Genomic DNA, 22,978 nt, shown 5'->3' with positions numbered 1-22,978 from the left:
CTGTACATAGCACACCCAACTACCTCATCCCCATATTATTACTTAACCTCTTGCTCTTTTGCACCCAGTATCTCTACTTGCACATCATCATCTGCACCAATCACTCCAGTATTAATGCTAAATTGTAATAATTTTCGCCTCTAAGGCCTATTTATTGCCTACCTCCCTACTCTTCTACATTTGCACACACTGTACATAGAATAACCTATTTTTCTTTTCTTTTGTGTCATTAACTGTTTGTATGTATAACTCTGTGTTGCTGTTTTTGTCGTACTGCTTTACTTTATCTTGGCCAGGTCGCAGTTGTAAATGAGAACTTGTTCTCAACTGACCCATCTGGTTAAATAAAGGTTAAATAAAAAAAATAATGACAAGGACAAGTTCAACATTACAATGTTCATGATTTAATGCGTGCCAAAGCCGGTAAGAAGAAAGGGGACGTTTATACTGAGGCATTGGTGTTTTTTTAAAAGAAATTAGGCATTCATGACTACCTCAGGTGGGGGGAAATAAAAGTGCAGGCTTTGTTACCGGCAATACCTTTCAGATATAAAGAAAATGCGTAAAAAGTTTAGCGGCCAAATGTTGTGGTTTGATATGTGTGATACGTTTCAGTTGGCCTCGTTTCTATACTATAGCTGGACAAAGTGGCCAAACCTGCTAAGACACTTCTTTGAGATAGAAAGAAATCCACATTAGTGGGATTTTATCCAGTGTCCTCTTGAGGGATTTGTCAGAAAAGCCATTCATAATGCAATTTGGAGCCAGTCAAGTATGAGTGAGTCCAACTGCAGGGTGGGATGGGGCGGAGGTGGGGGCTTCCAGTTCAAGTTTGCACAAATATGGCCCTGTGATTTAGCTAAAGAAAATAGGAGAGATAAAGAATCTTAAAACTGTACTCTTGTTACTCAGATCAGTGACTTCTAAACACACACAGTCTTGTTCATTTGGCATGGCTGAACGTAGCTGGGTAAAAGAGGCTGTTAAGTGAAGAGAGGAAGAGTGAGATTGGGGAGTGATGAATAGCAGCAACAGGGTGAGAGAAGGAGAGACCGAGAGCTGTCACCACTTGACACTTGCCTATACCCCTATCTCAGTTTGAGTGGTCTGCCCCATAATCTTCTGTCTCAGACTGTGTCTGCCCCCAGTGCCCCGTAATCCCACAGATTACAGCCATTAGACCACACAGGAACCGGCCAAGTGTCACAAATCTGTAAATTAAGTACTTGTCCATGACAAGGAGGGCTGAACTGAATTTTATATAATGTCCCAAACACAAGAATGGAGTCTGGTAAGAGTGCGTTTAGATTTGCTGCCCAATCATCTTGGAACATTTAGTAGAAGGACCTATAGACTCAATCTCTGTCTCCCCTGTGTGACGCAGTACTATGGGTGCTAGGGGTCTGCTAAATTCTCCCATTGAATGCAGCTGAGTGTAAACTGATTTTACATGTCCATGAATACCCTGTTTTTACATCTGCCGTAGTGACTTGTAAGTCAGACTGGATCTTGTAGCTATACATTAACATAATTTATGACATGGTTCCTACTTTATAGAGACCTAATGTATGTGAAGAACCTCATATGAAGAACTCATTCAGACTGCATTCCAAATGGCACCCTACAGGGATTTTTCTGCCATTAAAATCCTTGGGCGGCCTTAGTATATATAGAAAATAAAGGTTTTAAAGGTTTTATACATTTCCGGGATGGAAAAACAAATTCAGTGTTAACTTTAAAAATAAAATAAAAACAGATAAACTATTTAAAAAATATAATGTACCTATAATGTACCTATATATTTTTTTAAATAATATATTCTTTGAGAACTCCCAATTACCAAAAGAAGAGCTGGACTGTCAGGGAGAATTGAAAATTCCCAAAACAGTTAATTTAGCAGTATTGATTTTGTTATTCTGTTTGAGTAAAAGAACACAGCATTAGCCATGGAAAAATGCATAGAATTGCAGGAAATTTGCTTTAAAACTGAAACATTTTCTCTGAGCTCTTAAATTGGCTTAAATATTCAAAAAATGTCTGTACACCTCTACACCTAGATTGGGGGCCTCTAAATAAATAAATATATTTTTAAACAGTCCAACCTCGCCCATTGCCACCTCCCCTGCCACGCCCACCACCTAAATCCCTTTTTGATCCATAAACTAGTGCAAAAATAGTGCACTATTTTTGACCAGGGCCAAAGTAATTTTTTGACCGAAGTAGGTTTTGGATATGTCTAGCTATATGTAGGTCTATGGTGGCCTGCATTGGTTCCCAATCAGAGACAGCTGTTTATTGTTGTCTCTGATTGGGGATCCTATTTAGGTTGCCATTTTCCATTTTGGTTTTGTGGGTTATTGTCTATGTGTAGTTGCATGTCAGCTTCACGTTCGTTTTGTTATTTTGTTAGTTTGTTTAGTGTTCGTTTAATAAAGAAGAATGTATTCATATCACGCTGCGTCTTGGTCTCCTCGTTATGACAAACGTGACAGAATAACCCACCAAATAAGGACCAAGCAGCGTATGAATGAGGAGAAAGATGAGTGGAGGACATCCTGGACCTGGGAGGAGGTAATGGCAGGGGACAAGACCCTGCCATGGAAGCAGGTGGAGATAGCACAGGAGGAAAGGCGACGATACGAGGAGTCAAGGCAACCACAGAAAGCCCAATATTTTTTGGGGGTGGCACATGGAGCAGTCGGTGGAGCCGAGGAGTAAACCAGAGCCAGTCTGGGAGAAGAAGAAGGATTTGGAAGAGAGCGAAATGGGGAAGTTATTGAGTTGGTGGAGGAAGCACTGATTTGGAATAAAAGAACGTGTTGTCAGTTTGGTGCCACCTGAGTCAGCTCTCCGTACTCGTCCTGAAACGTGTGTTAAAGTTCCGGAACAATTGATGCCGGCTATACACACCAGGTCTCCAGTGTACCTTCAAGACCCAGTGCGTCCTGTGCCAACTCCTGGCACTCTCCCTCAAGTGCGCTTCCCAGTCAGGTGTGTCCTGTTCCTGCTCCTGGGTGACTGTCCCTCCCTCCAGTGCGCCTCCAGGGCGCCTCGGCAGTCCAGTACGCCCTGTTCCTCCTCCCCGCATTCGCCCTGAGGTGCGTGTACCCAGCCCGGTACCATCAGTGCCTGCACCAGGCCTACAGTGCACCTCCCCAGTCCAGAGCGTCCGGCGACAGTACCCAGTCCAGAGCGTCCGGCGACAGTACCCAGTCCAGAGCGTCCGGCGACAGTACCCAGTCCAGAGCGTCCGGCGACAGTACCCAGTCCAGAGCGTCCGGCGACAGTACCCAGTCCAGAGCGTCCGACGACAGTACCCAGTCCAGAGCGTCCGACGACAGTACCCAGTCCAGAGCGTCCGACGACAGTACCCAGTCCAGAGCGTCCGACGACAGTACCCAGTCCAGAGCGTCCGACGACAGTACCCAGTCCAGAGCGTCCGGCGACAGTACCCAGTCCAGAGCGTCCGGCGACAGTACCCAGTCCAGAGCGTCCGGCGACAGTACCCAGTCCAGAGCGTCCGGCGACAGTACCCAGTCCAGAGCGTCCGGCGACAGTACCCAGTCCAGAGCGTCCGGCGACAGTACCCAGTCCAGAGCGTCCGGCGACAGTACCCAGACCTCCAACGACAGGCCACAGTCGGGAACCTCCAACGACAGGCCACAGTCGGGAACCTCCAACGACAGGCCACAGCCCGGGGCCTCCAGGGACGGTCCCCATCCCGGGTCTCCAGCGACGGTGCCCAGTCCAAAACATCCGATGATGATCCACGCAGCAAGGGCCACCAGCCCGGGGCCTATGGCGAGGATCCGCAGTCCAGAGCCTCCGACGATGATCCACGGGTCAGTGCTACAAGAGCGGACTCAGGGTAAAGAAGGGGGGCGGCGTCCAGAACCAGAGCCTCCACGAGGTTAGATGCCCACCCAGACCCTCCCATATAGGTTTAAGTGTGCGGCCGGGAGTCCGCACCTTTGGGGGGGGGGGGTAATGTCACGCCTTGACCTTGGTTATCTTTGTTTTCTTTATTATTTTGGTTAGGTCAGGGTGTGGCAAGGGTGGTATGTGTGTTTTTGTCTTGTCTAGGGTTTTTTGTATATCTATGGGGTTTTGGATATGTCTAGGTATATGTAGGTCTATGGTGGCCTGAATTGGTTCCCAATCAGAGACAGCTGTTTATCTTTGTCTCTGATTGGGGTTCCTATTTAGGTTGCCATTTTGCCATTTTGGTTTTGTGGGTTGTTGTCTATGTGTAGTTGCATGTCAGCACTAGTTGTTTATAGCTTCACGTTCGTTTTGTTACTTTGTTAGTTTGCTTAGTGTCCTTCGTTTAATAAAGAAGAATGTATTCATATCAAGCTGCGCCTTGGTCTCCTCGTTATGACGGACGTGACAACGTGCTTCACCAGAAGTCTCACAGGGACCTTTTTATACCTATCTAAATATAAACTGCAGTACATTTTCATTTATTTATCTGAAGGGAAATGTGGATGTGGTGTATATGTTCTTTCTCTCTGCAGCTGTTCTGCCCCAGACTAGGAACCTGGAGAGGAGAGGAGGAGAGGGAGGATGCTGCTGCCCCATCCTTGTCATCTATCTAGCCTATCCTCCATCCTCGCCGTCTCTCTCAGAAACATCTCTTCTCTAAACTGCCTATCTGTCTCTCACCCCCTACCACCCCATGGGAGATATCATAGGGGAGATGTGACTGAGAGTCCACTGGGAGTTTTCCATGGCATTTAACGTTCTCATCTTATCTTATGGGTCATCATGTGTGTGTATGTAAACCTATCTCTTGGTAATAAGTGTGTGTGTAAACCTACCTCTTGGTAATAAGTGTGTGTGTAAACCTATCTCTTGGTAATAAGTGTGTGTGTAAACCTACCTCTTGGTAATAAGTGTGTGTGTAAACCTACCTCTTGGTAATAAGTGTGTGTGTAAACCTACCTCTTGGTAATAAGTGTGTGTGTAAACCTACCTCTTGGTAATAAGTGTGTGTGTAAACCTACCTCTTGGTAATAAGTGTGTGTGTAAACCTACCTCTTGGTAATAAGTGTGTGTGTAAACCTACCTCTTGGTAATAAGTGTGTGTGTAGGCCTACCTCTTAGTATAAGTGTGTGTGTAGGCCTACCTCTTATTAATAAGTGTGTGTGTAAACCTACCTCTTGGTAATAAGTGTGTGTGTAAACCTACCTCTTGGTAATAAGTGTGTGTGTAAACCTACCTCTTGGTAATAAGTGTGTGTGTAAACCTACCTCTTGGTAATAAGTGTGTGTGTAAACCTACCTCTTGGTAATAAGTGTGTGTGTAAACCTACCTCTCGGTAATACCTACCTCTTAGTAATAAGTGTGTGTAACCTCTTAGTATAAGTGTGTGTGTAGGCCTACCTCTTATTAATAAGTGTGTGTGTAAACCTACCTCTTGGTAATAAGTGTGTGTGTAAACCTACCTCTTGGTAATAAGTGTGTGTGTAAACCTACCTCTTGGTAATAAGTGTGTGTGTAAACCTACCTCTTGGTAATAAGTGTGTGTGTAAACCTACCTCTTGGTAATACGTGTGTGTGTAAACCTACCTCTCGGTAATACGTGTGTGTGTGTAAACCTACCTCTTAGTAATACGTGTGTGTGTAGGCCTACCTCTTAGTATAAGTGTGTGTGTAGGCCTACCTCTTATTAATAAGTGTGTGTGTAAACCTACCTCTTGGTAATAAGTGTGTGTGTAAACCTACCTCTTGGTAATAAGTGTGTGTGTAAACCTACCTCTTGGTAATAAGTGTGTGTGTAAACCTACCTCTTGGTAATAAGTGTGTGTGTAAACCTACCTCTTAGTAATACGTGTGTGTGTAGGCCTACCTCTTAGTATAAGTGTGTGTGTAGGCCTACCTCTTAGTATAAGTGTGTGTGTAGGCCTACCTCTTAGTAATACATATGTGTGTAAACCTACCTCTTGTGTGTGTGTGTGTGTGTGTGTGTAATGTGTGTTGTGTGTGTGTGTGTGTGTGTGTGTGTGTGTGTGTGTGTGAACCTACCTCTTAGTAATACATGTGTGTGTAGACCTACCTCTTAGTAATACATGTGTGTGTAGACCTACCTCTTAGTAATAGGTGTGTGTGTAAACCTACCTCTTGGTAATAGGTGTGTGTGTGTGTAAACCTACCTCTTGGTAATAAGTGTGTGTGTAAACCTACCTCTTGGTAATAAGTGTGTGTGTAAACCTACCTCTTGGTAATAAGTGTGTGTGTAAACCTACCTCTTGGTAATAAGTGTGTGTGTAAACCTACCTCTTAGTATAAGTGTGTGTGTAGGCCTACCTCTTAGTATAAGTGTGTGTGTAGGCCTACCTCTTAGTATAAGTGTGTGTGTAGGCCTACCTCTTAGTAATACATATGTGTGTAAACCTACCTCTCGGTAATAGGTGTGTGTGTGTGTGTGTGTGTGTGTGTGTGTGTGTGTGTGTGTGTGTGTGTGTGTGTGTGTGTGTGTGTGTGTGTGTGTGTGTGTGTGTGTGTGTGTGTGTGTAAACCTACCTCTTAGTAATACATGTGTGTGTAGACCTACCTCTTAGTAATACATGTGTGTGTAGACCTACCTCTTAGTAATACATGTGTGTGTAGACCTACCTCTTGGTAATAGGTGTGTGTGTGTGTGTAAACCTACCTCTTGGTAATAAGTGTGTGTGTGTAAACCTACCTCTTGGTAATAAGTGTGTGTGTGAACCTACCTCTTGGTAATAAGTGTGTGTGTGAACCTACCTCTTGGTAATAAGTGTGTGTGTGAACCTACCTCTTGGTAATAAGTGTGTGTGTAAACCTACCTCTTGGTAATAAGTGTGTGTGCAATCTTACCTCTTGGTAATATCTATGTGTACAAACCTACCTCTTTGGTAATATCTGTGTGTACCTGCGGAGGATGAGAGCCTGAGGCTGTGTATTCTCTGTGGGGGATTTAGGGATGAGGCTGAAATAGCTGTATACCTGCAGCAGCTGTTGGTCTAAACTCAGTCACGACGACAAACCCCCTGGAGACAGACCAGGACTAACCACTCACCGTTCACACCCCTTCCCTAACAGTTATACCTCTCCTCTTCCGTTCCTTCTTTCTTCTCCACCTCTCTTCCTTAACCACTTTAACTTGAATTAGTGCAACTGTGAAACTTCACAGGTTAATCTTTTAATGACCATTTATTATTATCTCATATTCTGATACTTTTTTTGTTCTCGGACAGAATAATAGGCAATTACACAGTGCCATGCACACTGTAGAGGGTAACCTGTCTGTGAATGCTGGCCCTTCTTTGGACACTGTGTTAACAAACTTCCAAACGAGCTTCAACGCCGTACAACACTCCTTCCGTGGCCTCCAACAGCTTTTAAATGCTAGTAAAACTAAATGCAGGCTCTTCAACCGATTGCTGCCCGCACCCTCCCAGCATCACTACTCTGGACAAACACCCTCGTAAAACTGACTATCCTACCGATCCTTGACTTCAGCGATGTCATTTACAACACTCTACTCAGCAAACTGGCTGTAATCTATCAGTGCCATCCGTTTTTATCACCAAAACCCCATATACTACCCACCACTGAGACCTGTATGATCTCGTTGGCTGGCCCTCACTACATATCCGTTGCCAAACCCACTGGCTCCAGGTCATCCATAGGTCTTTGCTAGGTAAAGCCACGGCTTATCTCAGCGTACTGGTCACCATAGCAACACACACGCGTAGCACGCGTTTCATCAGGTATATTGCACTGGTCATCCCCAAAGCCAACACTTACTTTGGCTGCCTTTCCTTCCAGTTCTCTGCTGCCAATGACTGGAACAAATGGCAACAATCTCTGAAACTGAAGTCTTTTATCTTCCTCTGTAACTTTAAGCATCAGCTGTCTGAGCAGCTTACCGATCACTGTACCTTTACACAGCCAATCTGTAAATAGCCCAGCCAACTACCTCATCCCCATATTATTACTTATCCACTTGCTCTTTTGCACCCCAGTATCTCTACTTGCACATCATCATCTGCACATCTATCGCTCCAGTATTAATGCTAAATTGTAATTATTTTCACCTCTAAGGCATATTTATTGCCTACCTCCCGACTCTTTCTACATTTGCATACACTGTTATTGACTGTACGTTTGTTCATGTGTAACTCTGTGTTGTTTGTATCGCACTGCTTTGTTTTACCTTGGCCAGGTCACAGTTGTAAATGAGAACTGGCCTACCTGGTTAAATAAAGGTCAAATAAAACTCTTAACTGTTTTAAAGCCACTATTGGCCTCATGGGTAAATTACTGAACGGGTTTCTTCCTTTCCGTTAACTGAGTTAGGATGGCTGTATCTTTGTAATGACTGGGTGTATCAATACACCATCTAAAGTGTCATTAATAACTTAACTATGCTCAAAGGGCTATTCAATGTCTGCCCATGAGCTAGATCCAGTACTGTCCTCCGGTACCGAGTGGGAACCAACAACTGTTCCACCACATCAACCCCTATTTTCGAGACTCTGTACACCAAACCCTTTTTCATGATGAAGTGGGGAAAACTATTAGGCATCATCCCACCATTTATGGGAGTACCATCTACGACCTGCACATCTGCTCTGGCTTGTTGCAGGGTTGGATCCTGGTTTTGGGCCGTCCCAAAATTAGTCAAGGACCCTGCCAGGTCTGCTGGTTCTAGATCGTCGTCCTCTGGATTCAGATCGACCCCAGCCCCACTAGTACTGGGCTGTTCGTTATCAGTGAGGTTTGCCACTTCATCCTCCTCCTCCCCTACTAGCACCTGTGATGTTGTCCCCTGGGAGACCTCTTTTCTTGGCTTTGGTTGAAGGCCCCATGCTTCTTCCTGCTTGGTCAGGGTTGTTGGCTTCTCAAATATGCCATTCTTGTGGCCTAACTTCGCAAAGTTAGGAAAGTCTCTCCCCAATATTACATCATATGGCATCTTTGGGACCACGCCGACCTCATAATCCAGCAGACCGTCCTCTGTTTGTATGCTCACTAAGGCCGTGGGGTACAGACGGGTATCCCCATGAATGCATGTAACACTGATATCCTGTCCTGTATCCAGTTTATAATTTGGCACTAGGCCTGCAACGACCAGGGTTAGCATACTGCCGGAATCCAGCAGTGCTTCAACCTCTTTCCCTTCAACCTTCACCCTGCACATATGTTTGTTTCTTGATCTTTCAAGTACAGTGGTTACAACAGGACATGCATACCGTATATCATCTTCATTTTCACCAAGGTTACATTGCATTGGCTCTTCTTTAATAGGGCAGTAGGCTGCAATATGTCCTGGTTGATTACAATTGTAACAGATAATAGGGGTTCGGGGTGGAGACCCCCTCGACACCCAGTCCCGGTTTCCGTTTTTTCCCTTAGTGTCTCGGCCTGATTCTGATTCTTTCCTCATGGCCCCACGCTGCTCTCTTCCCCAGACGCTCTTATATGTTGGGACGACATCCAGCCTAAATACCCTGTCCGATGGTTCGCCCATGCCTGGGGAACGGGAATCTTTCCTCCTGTGCCTGCTCAGCTGTTCCTGCCGTACAATACCGTTCAACCAGGCCCACGAGATGGTCGGCGAAAAGTACCTCGTTCTGGCCAACCCATCGTCTCACTTCTTGGGGTAGACCTCACTGAAACTGGTTGAGAACGATGGTCTCGACGATTTCGTCGGATGACCGGGTCTCTGGTCGCAACCATTTCCGTGCCAGGTGAATCAAGTCGAACATCTGTGTTCGTGGGGGTTGTCCCGGTCGGTAGGACCACTGGTGGAAGCGGTGTGACCTCACGGTATCGATAACTCCCAGTCTAGTCAGGATCTCTCCCTTTAGTTTATCGTAATCCTGTGCATCTTTCAACTCCAGGTCGAAATACGCTTTTTGAGCGTCCCCTGCCAGGTATGGTGCCAGAAGCCCTGCCCATTCTTCTTTCGGCCACTTCTCCCTCTCTGCCGTCCTTTCGAAGGTGGTAAGATATGCTTCCACATCATCCTGCGCTGTCATTTTTTGAAGAAAATGATTGGCCCTCCTCTGGGTTTTTGCAGCTGGTAATTGAGCCCCAATTTGGTCCGCTAGCCCCTTTAGGCCTTCTCTTAACTCCCAGGTGTTTCTCTCTTGCTCTTCTCTGAGCAGCCGGTTGGTGCGGTGCTGGACCTGTAACGTGTCCTGATACATTCGCATTGCATCCTGATGAGCTATTTGTTGAGCTCTAGTTGCCTCTTGTTGGGCGGCCGCCGCTTGTAACAGGGCCTGTATGGCTCCCTCCATACTAATTTTCCTGAAAAACTGTCCTACCCAAACAAAACCAAAACAAACAAAAAAACCTGACTCCCCTTTGGAGTGCTAACTGAACATTTATTTATTTTTTCCTTCTACCTAACCAGTGGCAAACCTCTTCAATGTTAGGAGCGTTTGTCACAAACTAAGTGGTAAACTGTGACCAAATCACCCAAGAATGAGAGTTCTTTCGAACAGGACAGTACCTGTTCGTTTGTTTCTCCGTCCTGGTCCGCCCAGGCCGTTGGCGAGGTCAAGGATAGCAGGGTTCGGTACACGAATCGGGTTCTCGGTAGGTCCAGGTCCAAACGCCAACAAGTAAGTCCAAAACAATCCAGCTCATACACGGTAAATCCAGCCAATCTCTATAGTCTCTTTCTCTATTGTTCATAGCTCCTTCCAGCACTCTCTCTTCCTCTTCCGGGTTTTTCTTGACCCTTTATCTGTGAGTCGGCTCCACCTTCTGAGGGTTCCCCTTGCTTCTGGGACTTGTAGTTTTGGCGGTCGGCCATTTTGTGGTCTGTAGTTCTGACAGGGGTGGCCATTTTAGTGATCGGGCAGAGCCCGTTTATTAGTTCTGCTCTCACATATCTGCCACTTATCACTCGACCCCCTTCTTTGCCACAATATATAAATATATATGATAGTGAGAAGACTTGGAGGCATCTTTACCTTTTTGTTTTATAAAAGTGAAATTGGTGCTGTATTCACATCTCTTCCAAATGAACCTTTGCTGAACGGCTGTGTTAATAATTTCAAGCAATAGTGGACCTAATTGATTCCACATTTTTTCCTACACCTCAGGAGGAATCCCATCCCATCCAGGTGATTTGCCTTTGTTCATGCTATTCAATGATCTTTTGAGTTGTGGGCTCCCAGCAAGGCAGCTTCTTCTTTTGAGAAAAGAGGAATTCTTCATTATTTTAAAAAGGAGTTGATCTGGCTTGGTGTGGGATTTTCAATCAGAGGTGTACAATTCTTAATGGAAGTGTGACTATATTTGATTATTATTATTCTTTTTTCTGATAGTAATTCCCCTGATTCAATAATCTTATATAATTATGATTTATTCAACCCAGGTGCAAATGTAGTTGCATTATTTTAATAAAACCTTTGGTGTCATCCCTTTAAAATCTGAGGGTCATCGGCTGAATTTTTATCAATCCATTTTAATTCATTAAATTACATTTCAAATTGATCACTGGATTTTTTTAGTAATGAAATGTTGAAACACCATCTTGTGGTTTTTTTAGGAGATTCTGAAATTTGTAGTTGGCAGTAGTAGGCGTTGTGATCGGACAAGCGAATTTTATTTTTCTTCATTTTAAAAAATAGAGTTTTATAAAATCTAAATTTGATTCAGGAGAATGTATTATGCCTGTTTGAGTAGGAAGTGTACTCATTTGCTTTTGAATTATGTGCTTGTCAGGCATCAATAAGTTTATAATCAGAGAGTAGGCCTACATGTTGGAGAGCCTTGGTTGCGTGTGGATTGTAGTTGGTCTTATTATATTGTCCCTCATGTACAAATCGTGTTTGTCTGTTCCAATAACCAGATGGAATTCAGTTAATAATAACCATGTGTTTTTTAGAGAATCAAAAAATGTACTATCATATGCCACAGTGACTTTCAATGTGGCACCTTCATTGGATGCCACCTTTCCAACAAGTCAGTTTGTCAAATTTCTGCCCTGCTCGAGCTTCCCCAGTCAACTGTAAGTGCTGTTATTATGAAGTGGAAACGTCTAGGAGCAATAACGGCTCAGCCACAAAGCGGTAGGCCACACAAGCTCACAGAGCGGGACCTCCAAATGCTGAAGTGCATAGCGCGTAACAATTGTCTGTCCTCGGTAGCAACACTAACTACCGAGTTCCAAACTCCCTCTGGAAGCATCGTCAGCCCAAGAACTGCTCATTGGGAGATTCATAAAATGGGTTTCCATGGCCCAGCACACAAGCCTAAGATCACCATGTGTAATGCCAAGCGTCGGCTGGAGTGGTGCAAACCTCGCCACCATTGGACATTGGAGCAGTGGACATGCATTCCACACAGAGCCCTGAATTGGAACGCTGACTGCAAGCAAGGCCAAATCTCCCAACATCAGTGCACGTCCTGACTAATGCTCTTGTGGCTGACTGGAAACAAGTCCCCGCAGCAATGTTCCAACATCTAGTGGAAATGCTTCTCGGAAGAGTGGAGGCTGTTATAGCAGCAAAGGGGGGACCAAATACATGTAAATATTTTTTTTTGCAATTGTGTAGTAGTCCATATGGGACTGGACATCTCTCCTTAACAGTAGCAAAAACAATTGTAGGGGAATAGTTTCCAACTTATATTGCCACGTTGCTTCCAACTTATTGCCACATTTTGCCCATGTGTTGAACCAATGCGCTGGTGCCCCACAAGTAAACAGCCGTGGTCAGTGTGACACCTCAATATTGGGGTGTAACGTAGCTCTCAAAAACTATTCTCTGTATGTAGGGTTTTCAACTATAATATTCTCCCACATTTGTGACCAACCGCCTTGATTCGGTCTTAAGTAGCAAAATTTGAAATAGTTTTTTAACACTGGATAAAAGCAGAGACACAGAGCTACAAAATTGTATATAAATAAACTGCATTTGAGGAACAATGGGCAAGTAATTCTGCTTTGAAAGATAACCTCACTTTTGAGAAAATGGCCTTTGAATGGGTTGGTACCTACTGGCGAGCTCCCCTTTGTCTACACCCATTCAGCATTGTTCGCACCCTCTTAAGTCTGCCCCACCCATCTCTTCAAGGATTCACATGTGAGGTCATGTGCTAAACAGTGAGTAGTGTTGTAAAGATTAAGACTAAAAGTGGTGAAAGTAGTAGCCTACAATAAGGACAAATTCCAGGTAAACAGAAAGTGTCCAGATATAAATATTAGATGACGCTTACCCAGACACACTTGCCTAAATTGATGGGTCATGTGAAAGAAATGCTATAACCCCCAGCCACATATTGCTAAGTGGATGGGTCTCAGAAGGTGTAAACGGAAGGTGTAAACGGTACAGCCAAATGGATACTTGCATAGTTGCAATGTCAGAAATAGATACTGTATATTATTTTGTTTATATTGACACTATGTACAAGAACAATATCAATAATTATATCAGTGATAGATGAGGTAGTTATGCATAAAACCAGGCATAAGTGGCTGAGCAGCAGGATAAAAAACAAATTGTAGCAGCAACGTATGGCGTTTGAATCAAGAACGGAGATCTACAGACGCACCTGGAGATCTACAGACACACACACATCTCAAGAAATCAGTACGGAAGTTAAAGCTTGGTCGCAAATGGGTCTTCCAAATGGACAATGACCCCAAGCATATTTCCAAAGTTGTGGCAAAATGGCTTAAGGACAACAAATTCAAGGTATTGGAGTGGCCAACACAAAGCCCTGACCTCAATCCTAAAGAAAATGTGTGGGCAGAACTGAAAAAGCATGTGCGAGCAAGGAGGCCTTTAAACTTGACTCAGTTACACCAGCTCTGTCAGGAAGAATGGGCCAAAATTCACCCAACTTATTGTGGGAAGCTTGTGGAAGGCTCCCCGAAACGTTTGACCCAAGTTAAACAATTTAAAGGCAATGCTACCAAATACTAATTGAGTGTATGTAAACTTCTGATCCACTGGGAATGTGATGAAATAAATAAAGGCTGAAATAAATCATTCTCTCTACTATTACTCTGACATTTCACATTCTTAAAATAAACTGGTGATTCTAACTGACCTAAACAGGGAATTTTACGAGGATTAAATGTCAGGAATTGTAAAAACTGAGTTTAAATGTATTTGGCTAAGGTGTATGTAAACATCTGACTTCAAAAAAATAAAGGGAATACTAAAATAACACATCCTAGATCTGAATGAATGAAATATTCTTATTAACTACTTTTTTCTTTACATAGTTGAATGTGCTGACAACAAAATCACACTAAAATTATCACTGGAAATCAAATTTATCAACCCATGGAGGTCTGGATTATGAATTCTTTGGATGCAACTCAGCATTCTTTGTCCTCCAAACACGACGAGTTGTGTTTTTACCAAAAAGTTATATTTTGGTTTCATCTGACCATATGACATTCTCCCAATCTTCTTCTGGATCATCCAAATGCTGTCTAGCAAACTTCAGACGGGCCTAGACATGTACTGGCTTAAGCAGGGGGACACGTCTGGCACTGCAGGATTTGAGTCCCTGGCGGCGTAGTGTGTTACTGATGGTAGGCTTTGTTACTTTGGTCCCAGCTCTCTGCAGGTCATTCACTAGGTCCCCCCGTGTGGTTCTGGGATTTTTGCTCACCATTCTTGTGATCATTTTGACCCCACGGGTTGAGATCTTGCGTGGAGCCCCAGATCGAGGGAGATTATCAGTGGTCTTGTATGGCTTCCATTTCCTAATAATTGCTTCCACAGTTGATTTCTTCAAACCAAGCTACTTACCTATTGCAGATTCAGTCTTCCCAGCCTGGTGCAGGTCTACAATTTTGTTTCTGGTGTCCTTTGACAGCTCTTTGGTCTTGGCCATAGTGGAGTTTGGAGTGTGACTGTTTGAGGTTGTGGACAGGTGTCTTTTATACTGATAACAAGTTCAAAAAGGTGCCAATAATACAGGTAACGAGTGGAGGACAGAGGAGCCTCTTAAAGAAGAAGTTAGAGGTCTGTGAGAGCCAGAAATCTTGCTTGTTTGTAGGTGACCAAATACTTATTTTCCACCAAAATTTGCAAATAAATTCAATTAAAATCCTACAATGTGATTTTCTGGATTTTGTTTCTCATTTTGAAGTGTACATATGATTAAAATTACAGGCCTCATCTTTTTAAGTGGGAGAACTTGCACAATTGGTGGCTGACTAAATACTTTTTTGCCCCACTGTATATGTGTATATTTCATAAAATGTCAATTAAAAAATACAAAATAAAAACACTAGGCTGATAAACAAGATTTGGAGGATCCTCCATCATTGTATTAATCTCAAATTTGGGAACATTTTGGCTTCCCCGTAGATTACAATGGTGATGACAGAGACTTGTGGATTAAACGTTAATATTGTGTTGCCACACTCAACGAGAATAGCCTATGCAGCTGCCAACACATCATATATTGACAAATAGTGTTTTTTTAATATCGGGATTGAGAGCCGCCATGTTCCCACAATGAATCGTGGACAGACAGAATGTGCTATCTCCTTGAGCAAAATAGACCTATTTTCTTTCTTGTCATACAATGACCATCCCACCTTAATATGGTGTTTACAATTTATTATTTTACAAAACAAGTCCGTTAATTCATAGTCATTTTGCCAAAGAAAGCCACGGTAAGGCCACGCACATGTATTCCACCTGAACTGATGAAGACATCCTGGTTGAAACTGGACAGAACTGACACGTGGCACTTTTCACATCTCAGTGGTTCACTGAAAATGGCTCTGTGTGTGTGTGTGTGTGTGTGTGTGTGTGTGTGTGTGTGTGTGTGTGTGTGTGTGTGTGTGAGAGTGCCTGTCCCAATCCCCCACAAAACAGAGGTATTCTGATGTTTTTGAAGAGAAAATACATGAATATTGAATAGTAGGTTAATTTACTTACTGACAGTTGGAGGGCTCTGGCAGCTATGAAGAGAGAGGGAACCTTGCTGTTGCCACAACAGTACGTAGGCTGAAAGACCGTTGGGCAAAAAGATGAGTAAGAAAATGGTGTGCATTAAAAGTTAACAAGCAGGGGGAACTCCCCTCCACTTCTCGTCTAGAGGACAGGAGAGGAGGATGAATATAGAGGACAGGAGAGTGGGGTGAACAACATACAGGGCATTCATTCTGCATGCCTGCCTGCCTGGTTAAAGCCAGATAGGTTATTCATACATTAAAGACAGAGCAGAGGATCAAAGCCATGGTGTAGGGGGGAGAAGCCATGGTGTAGGGAGGAGAAGCCATGGTGTAGGGGGGAGAAGCCATGGTGTAGGGAGGAGAAGCCATGGTGTAGGGAGGAGAAGCCATGGTGTAGGGAGGAGAAGCCATGGTGTAGGGGGGAGAAGCCATGGTGTAGGGGGAGAAGCCATGGTGTAGGGGGGAGAAGCCATGGTGTAGGGGAGAAGCCATGGTGTAGGGGAGAAGCCATGGTGTAGGGGGAGAAGCCATGGTGTAGGGAGGAGAAGCCATGGTGTAGGGGGGAGAAGCCATGGTGTAGGGAGGAGAAGCCATGGTGTAGGGGGGAGAAGCCATGGTGTAGGGGGGAGAAGCCATGGTGTAGGGGGGAGAAGCCATGGTGTAGGGGGGAGAAGGGGGTAATGGGGAGGAGAGACAGAGGACGTCTCAGTTTCCCAGCTCTGATATTAAGTAGTGACTTATTGCCAGTCTCTCTTGTACATCAGCCTGATCATTCACCAATTGGTACATTTATCTAAAAGCATATGAACATACACACACACACACACACACACACACATAAACACACACACACATTCACACAAACACACATCCACGCACCCACATACACAAGCGGCCATTGGGCACACATACGCATACGTATGCACATGTAGTACAGACACACACACACACCTCAGGCATCATCCATTTTTATTAGGCTCACTGCAAGTGACTAGACCTGAAAGGCTTGTCTGTTATTAACGGTTTTATGTACACTGGCATTAATAGAAAAATGGATTAAAGTAACACAACATAGCAGTTACTATAGAGGTCATGTGTCCTTCAGCCTCCAACTCATGTCAGATAGGACTAAACCTTTGAAGACTTTATTTATATGAGGTGTCATTTTGACCCCTACCTTTTTGAGACAAAAAGTATTACTTATGAAACAAAATCTTTCTCTGAACTATTGTATTGGTATAACATATCATGTATCTAATTTGTTTGCATACAATATAGCTTAGTATTTGTATTATTTATTTTATACAGTCATTATTACTCATCTTTATCAAGGGTGTCAATCATTTCAGACCCCACTGTATGTCTACAGAGAATACATACTGTACATGTATACACTGTCTTTGTCCCGTTGTTCTTAAAGTTGTCATGACATTTTATTGGAAATGCGTTAATATTAGGAGCAACTATAGTACCTCAGTATGTTTGTTTTCTGTGTTTCGGTTTCCTAGAGCGATGCGCCACAATGTTGCCATCTTACTGATAGGACAAGACGGGCCTCAGACCTGTTAAGTCCACCCTCGACAGGAAGTGTGTGTGTGGTACTGTTCCTTGGGTCCAAATGAATTAAGACAAAAATAAACCAGTACATATAACATTATTACACCACTTCATATCTACAATATAACATTTATAATACCACCATGTGTGTGTGTGCGCTAGCGTGTGTGTGCGTATGCATGTGTCCGTGCAGCTAGGCCTCCATTTCCCATGACTTGTAATCCTGTGTAATGTAAGTTCCCTTGTTTCTCACCTCCCTCTGTCTCTCTTCCTCCCCTTCCCCTCGCCCCCCCTCCCTCTCTCCCCCCAGGAGAGGAAGTTGTGTGCACACCCATGCCTGGAGATCTACAGAGATGACCTGATCCACTACATGAGTCCTCTGGCTCGCCAGGGAGATTTCTACGTACCAGAGGTCCGTCAGGACCCGGACAGGAGGCTGCTGGGAGACAATTACTCTGAGGGGGACAGAGGGACCGACATCACAGGTACACTACAGTAGGCCTCTCCAACCCTGTTCCTGGAGAGCTACCCTCTTGTAGATTTTTGCTCCAACCCCAGTTGTAACTAACCTGATACAGCTTATCAGCCAGGTGCACTAGATTAGGGTCGCTCTCCAAGAACAGGGTTAGAGGTCCCTGCCCGAGACACACACACACACACACACACACACACACACACACACACACTCTCCACTGGGCTATACTTAGTACTGTACAAGTAGAGAACATTATTTGGGGTGTCCACCCACTCTGCCCAGTGTGGGTTAAAATGTGCTTTGGTTGTGATAATTTCCCTTCCTTATATTATAAAATGCATTTTACCAAGACACAATATGATTCTTCATGTTCTGAATAGTTCAGTGGGGTCTTTCTATAAAATACCTTCTGTAGCTTTGGTAAGCATTATAGTGGGTTCCTAAAAGGCAGACTGTAAGTCGTGGATAAAAGCTAAATGGCATATATTATAAATACCATTAACATTATATCCTAAAAGGCAGATTTCGTGATCTAATACATCCGATAACAAGCACCGAGCTATGTTGACAGAGCAGTGCAGCTTTCTTACAGAGACTTTTGTGGATTTTACATGTTGTGGTAGTCCGCAAACTTGTTTCCTTGGATTGCAGAAAGCTACACTGAGCAAAAATATGAACATGTTGGTTTCATGAACTGAAATGAAAGATCCCAGAAATGTTCCATATGCACCAAAATCTTATTTATCAAAAATTTTGTGCGCACATTGTTTTTTACTGCGTGATCGTTACACAGGTGCACTTTGTGCTGTGGACAATAAATGGCCAGTCTAAAATGTGGAGTTTTGTCACACAACACAATGCCGCAAATGTCTCAAGTTTTGAGGGAGCATGCAATTGGCATGCTGACTACAGGAATGTCCACCAGAGCTGGTGCCAGAGAATTCAATTTTCATTTCTCTACCATAAGCCAACATGTCGTGTCTCAAACTATATTGATCTCTGTTGTTTTATGTCTTCCGGTTTTCGAGAAGGATGACAAGTTCAACTCTGAGCCTGTCAGTTAGCCTTAATTCTCACACAGTATCCAGCCTAGCTGACGCTATTTTCCAGATTTTTGACCATTTTTTCAAATCTGGTCTCCATTAATTTAGTCCGCTTAAATGTGGCCATCCTACAAGGGTAAAAACTCAATACATTTTAAACATTTATTTTTCCCACTGGTCAAAAGATGTGTTTTTGATTGGACACCCTACATCCGTCAGATTCAACTCTTGACTTTGAAGCCAGTTCCATTGCTTTTTTCCATTGTTCCCCTCTAATCAGGGACTGATTTAGACCTGAGACACCAGGTGGGTGCAATTATTAGGTAGAACAGAAAACCAGCATGCTCTGGACCTCATAGGGTAAGAGTTGAATACGCCTGCCCTACATTATTACATCCATGGGCATACTGTACTATATATTTTAAGGAATACATACTGTATCAATGGAAGCACAATCCTCATATGGATTGGGAGCTTAACACTTTGTCTTTGAGGCCATTGCCCAGTCAATCAGCAGGGGAACCAGTAGGCTTATGCTTCTTTGTTAACTGATTGAATCACTAGTAATAATGGATATGACTGTCCACATTGGAAGGTGTTAGAACACAGATAGCTAGTTGGCAGAGAAATACACATAATGTGAATGTAATGGTGATCCACAGAATAACAGGTCACTCCATGGTATTAGCAGAGAATAGTGTATTTTTGAAAAACTACAAAAACTATGTATAATTAAATTGGACGATAATGTTCAAAAAATATGCAGTATATGTTTTGTGTGATATTGTCGCATCATTTCAGTTTCCAGTTTGTACCAAAGGGATTTGGACCTTGTTGATGGTTGGTGGTGTTCATGAGCTGAATCCCCACGGTGTGTCGTAGTGTGCCTGTGTTTATGAGCTCCTAGGGTGTGCTCCTGTCCTGTGAGTGACACACACACACTCTCTCACTCACTCGCACACACACACACACACACACACACACACACACACACACACACACACACACACACACACACACACACACACACACATCACACACACACACACACACACACACACTGTATCCTGTGAGTGACACACACACACACACACACACACACACACACACACACACACACACACACACACACACACACACACACTGTATCCTGTGAGTCACACACACACACACACACACACACACACACACACACACACTGTATCCTGTGAGTGAGACACACACACACTGTATCCTGTGAGTGACACACACACACACACACACACACACACACACACACACACACACACACACACACACACACACACACACACACACACACACACACTGTATCCTGTGAGTGACACACACACACACACACACACACACACACACACACACACACACACTGTATCCTGTGAGTGACACCCTGTCAGGTGCTAATGAAAGGCTAAGACCCACAGAACACTGCTGTCACTCACCAGGGGGCTGGTCACAGCCACCACCACCACCATATGCCCATAAAACACACAAACACACACACCTGGGTAGACGTCACTTACTAGGGGTCTGTCCTTCACCACCACCATATGTATGGCCTGATGCTGCTCAGTGCTCACCCATACTAGACTGGGCTGGCCTGTATCAGAGTCCCCTGGGCTCCATTAACACTGTGGCATGGCACCTAATGTTTAATCAACAGTAAGAATGAGAGGTGAGGTTTATGAATACTAACAGTGCTGCATCCCAAATGGCTCCCTATTGCCTTCCATAGGGCACTACTTTTTACTAGATCCCTATAGGCTATATATGGACCATTTGAGACACAGCCAATGCAACTGCTTTATGAGGATATGTTTAGGAATGACTGGATATATTGGCTCAAATAATTTGGACAGACACTCATGCAGGTAGCTTGATGCAGAACAAAGTCAAAAAGGCGATTTAAAGGAAATAAGGAGGTGTCAGACTAGAAGTGAGACTTGGAGGGGAGCCAAAATAGAGAATGAATGTTTTAGAGAGCGAGAGAGAGAGCAAGATGGTGATACAAGATTAGTCTCCACCCAAACATCACCAGAGATAGAATGTGTTGCTGTGGTTGTGTCATGGAGGTGTTGTACACGCTGTCAGTCTGTCTCTGTGGGAGTGTATGGGGGGGGATTCCATAGTAGGTATTGAGGGCCACATATTTGCATAGACCTAATTCCATGGATGACTCTGCACAAACTGATAAGATGAGAAAGTTGAGTCATCTAAATCAACACATAGCTGTGACTTCATATCTACCATAGACCGCGAAGGCTATATCTCTGAGAGATATCCTTCCAGGAGCCGTGAGCTTGGCCTACTGCTTCAGCTTGCCCGATTTCCCTTTAAATCATCTTCCACTCAGCTCTTAACCTGCCAAGTGAGCCGTTAACGTTACTCCAGCCACAAGGGAAGGGAGGGGAGGCAGCCTGGTCCTGGCCAAGAGGCACGAAACGTGGTGGGCTGGGTATGGACCTACAGGCACGTAGCGGGGCGGGGCACAGCGTGGTGGGCTGGGTATGGACCTACAGGCACGCAGCGGGGCACAGCGTGGTGGGCTGGCTATGGACCTACAGGCACGCAGCGGGGCACAGCGTGGTGGGCTGGCTATGGACCTACAGGCACGCAGCGGGATGGGGCACAGCGTGGTGGGCTGGCTATGGACCTACAGGCACGTAGCGGGGCGGGGCACAGCGTGGTGGGCTGGGTATGAACCTACAGGCACGCAGTGGGGCGTGGCACAGCGTGGTGGGCTGGGTATGGACCTACAGTCACGTAGCGTGGCGGGGCACAGCGTGGTGGGCTGGCTATGGACCTACAGGCACGCAGTGGGGTGGGGCACAGTGTGGTGGGCTGGGTATGGACCTACAGGCACGCAGCGGGGTAGGGCACAGCGTGGTGGGCTGGGTATGGACCTACAGGCACGCAGCGGGGTGGGGCACAGCGTGGTGGGCTGAGGGATGGACCTACAGGCACGCAGCAGGGTGGGGCACAGTGTGGTGGGCTGAGGGATGGACCTACAGGCACGCAGCAGGGTGGGGCACAGCGTGGTGGGCTGAGGGATGGACCTACAGGCACGCAGCGGGGTGGGGCACAGCGTGGTGGGCTGGGTATGGACCTACAGGCACGCAGCGGGGTGGGGCACAGCGTGGTGGGCTGGGTATGGACCTACAGGCACGCAGCGGGGTGGGGCACAGTGTGGTGGGCTGGGTATGGACCTACAGGCACGCAGCGGGGTGGGGCACAGCGTGGTGGGCTGAGGGATGGACCTACAGGCACGCAGCGGGGTGGGGCACAGCGTGGTGGGCTGAGGGATGGACCTACAGGCACGCAGCGGGGTGGGGCACAGCGTGGTGGGCTGGGTATGGACCTACAGGCACGCAGCGGGGTGGGGCACAGCGTGGTGGGCTGGGTATGGACCTACAGGCACGCAGCGGGGTGGGGCACAGCGTGGTGGGCTGGGTATGGACCTATAGCAGGTGTGTGTTGGGGGGTGGACAGATGTTGTGTGTGTAAATGCATTGAGAGTTGGTGATAGAAAACCTGAGGGTGAAATGTGTGTGCAGGCAGAAATATCCATCTAAACATTTATATGTGTGGTTGTGAAAACCTGTGCACATTGGGGGGTGACTACAAATTGAGAGGGAAATATAATTGTTGCGGCTGCAGCGTTTCGCCAATGTGGTAGCCCATAGCAGGGCCATGCTGTGTTGATGTGATCTAAGAGAACAGAGGAAGAGAGCAGTAACAGGGGTGTGTGGGGGGGGTGCATGTGTGCGTGCGCACAGAGTAGCAGTGGGATGTCGTGTGTGTGGACCCTCTCAATGTTTGATGACCTGTCCTCTCTCACCTTGAGGAATCACATTTTCCAGCCTAATACACCAGTGGGACATCAGTTCTGCACACACATGCACATGCACATACACACACATGAACATACATACACATACACACACATACACACATGCATACAGTGG

At 45.2% G+C, this 22,978-nt stretch overlaps 1 protein-coding gene across 1 annotated transcript in view; it reads left to right on the top strand.

Moving 5' to 3' along the window:
• The window catches only part of LOC118373800 (testis-expressed protein 264 homolog), a 125,857-nt gene that overhangs the window by 92,867 nt on the left and 10,012 nt on the right, over positions 1-22,978 (top strand). The window contains exon 3 of the mRNA XM_052473742.1: positions 17,788-17,962. Coding sequence (XP_052329702.1) covers positions 17,788-17,962 — 175 coding nt within the window. The remainder of the gene's footprint in view (positions 1-17,787; positions 17,963-22,978) is intronic.

Source organism: Oncorhynchus keta, chromosome 21 (assembly GCF_023373465.1).
Source record: "Oncorhynchus keta strain PuntledgeMale-10-30-2019 chromosome 21, Oket_V2, whole genome shotgun sequence".
Classification (NCBI taxonomy): domain Eukaryota; kingdom Metazoa; phylum Chordata; class Actinopteri; order Salmoniformes; family Salmonidae; genus Oncorhynchus; species Oncorhynchus keta.
The sequence above is the reverse complement of the archived record's forward strand: the minus strand, read 5'-3'. Positions and strand labels throughout refer to the sequence as shown.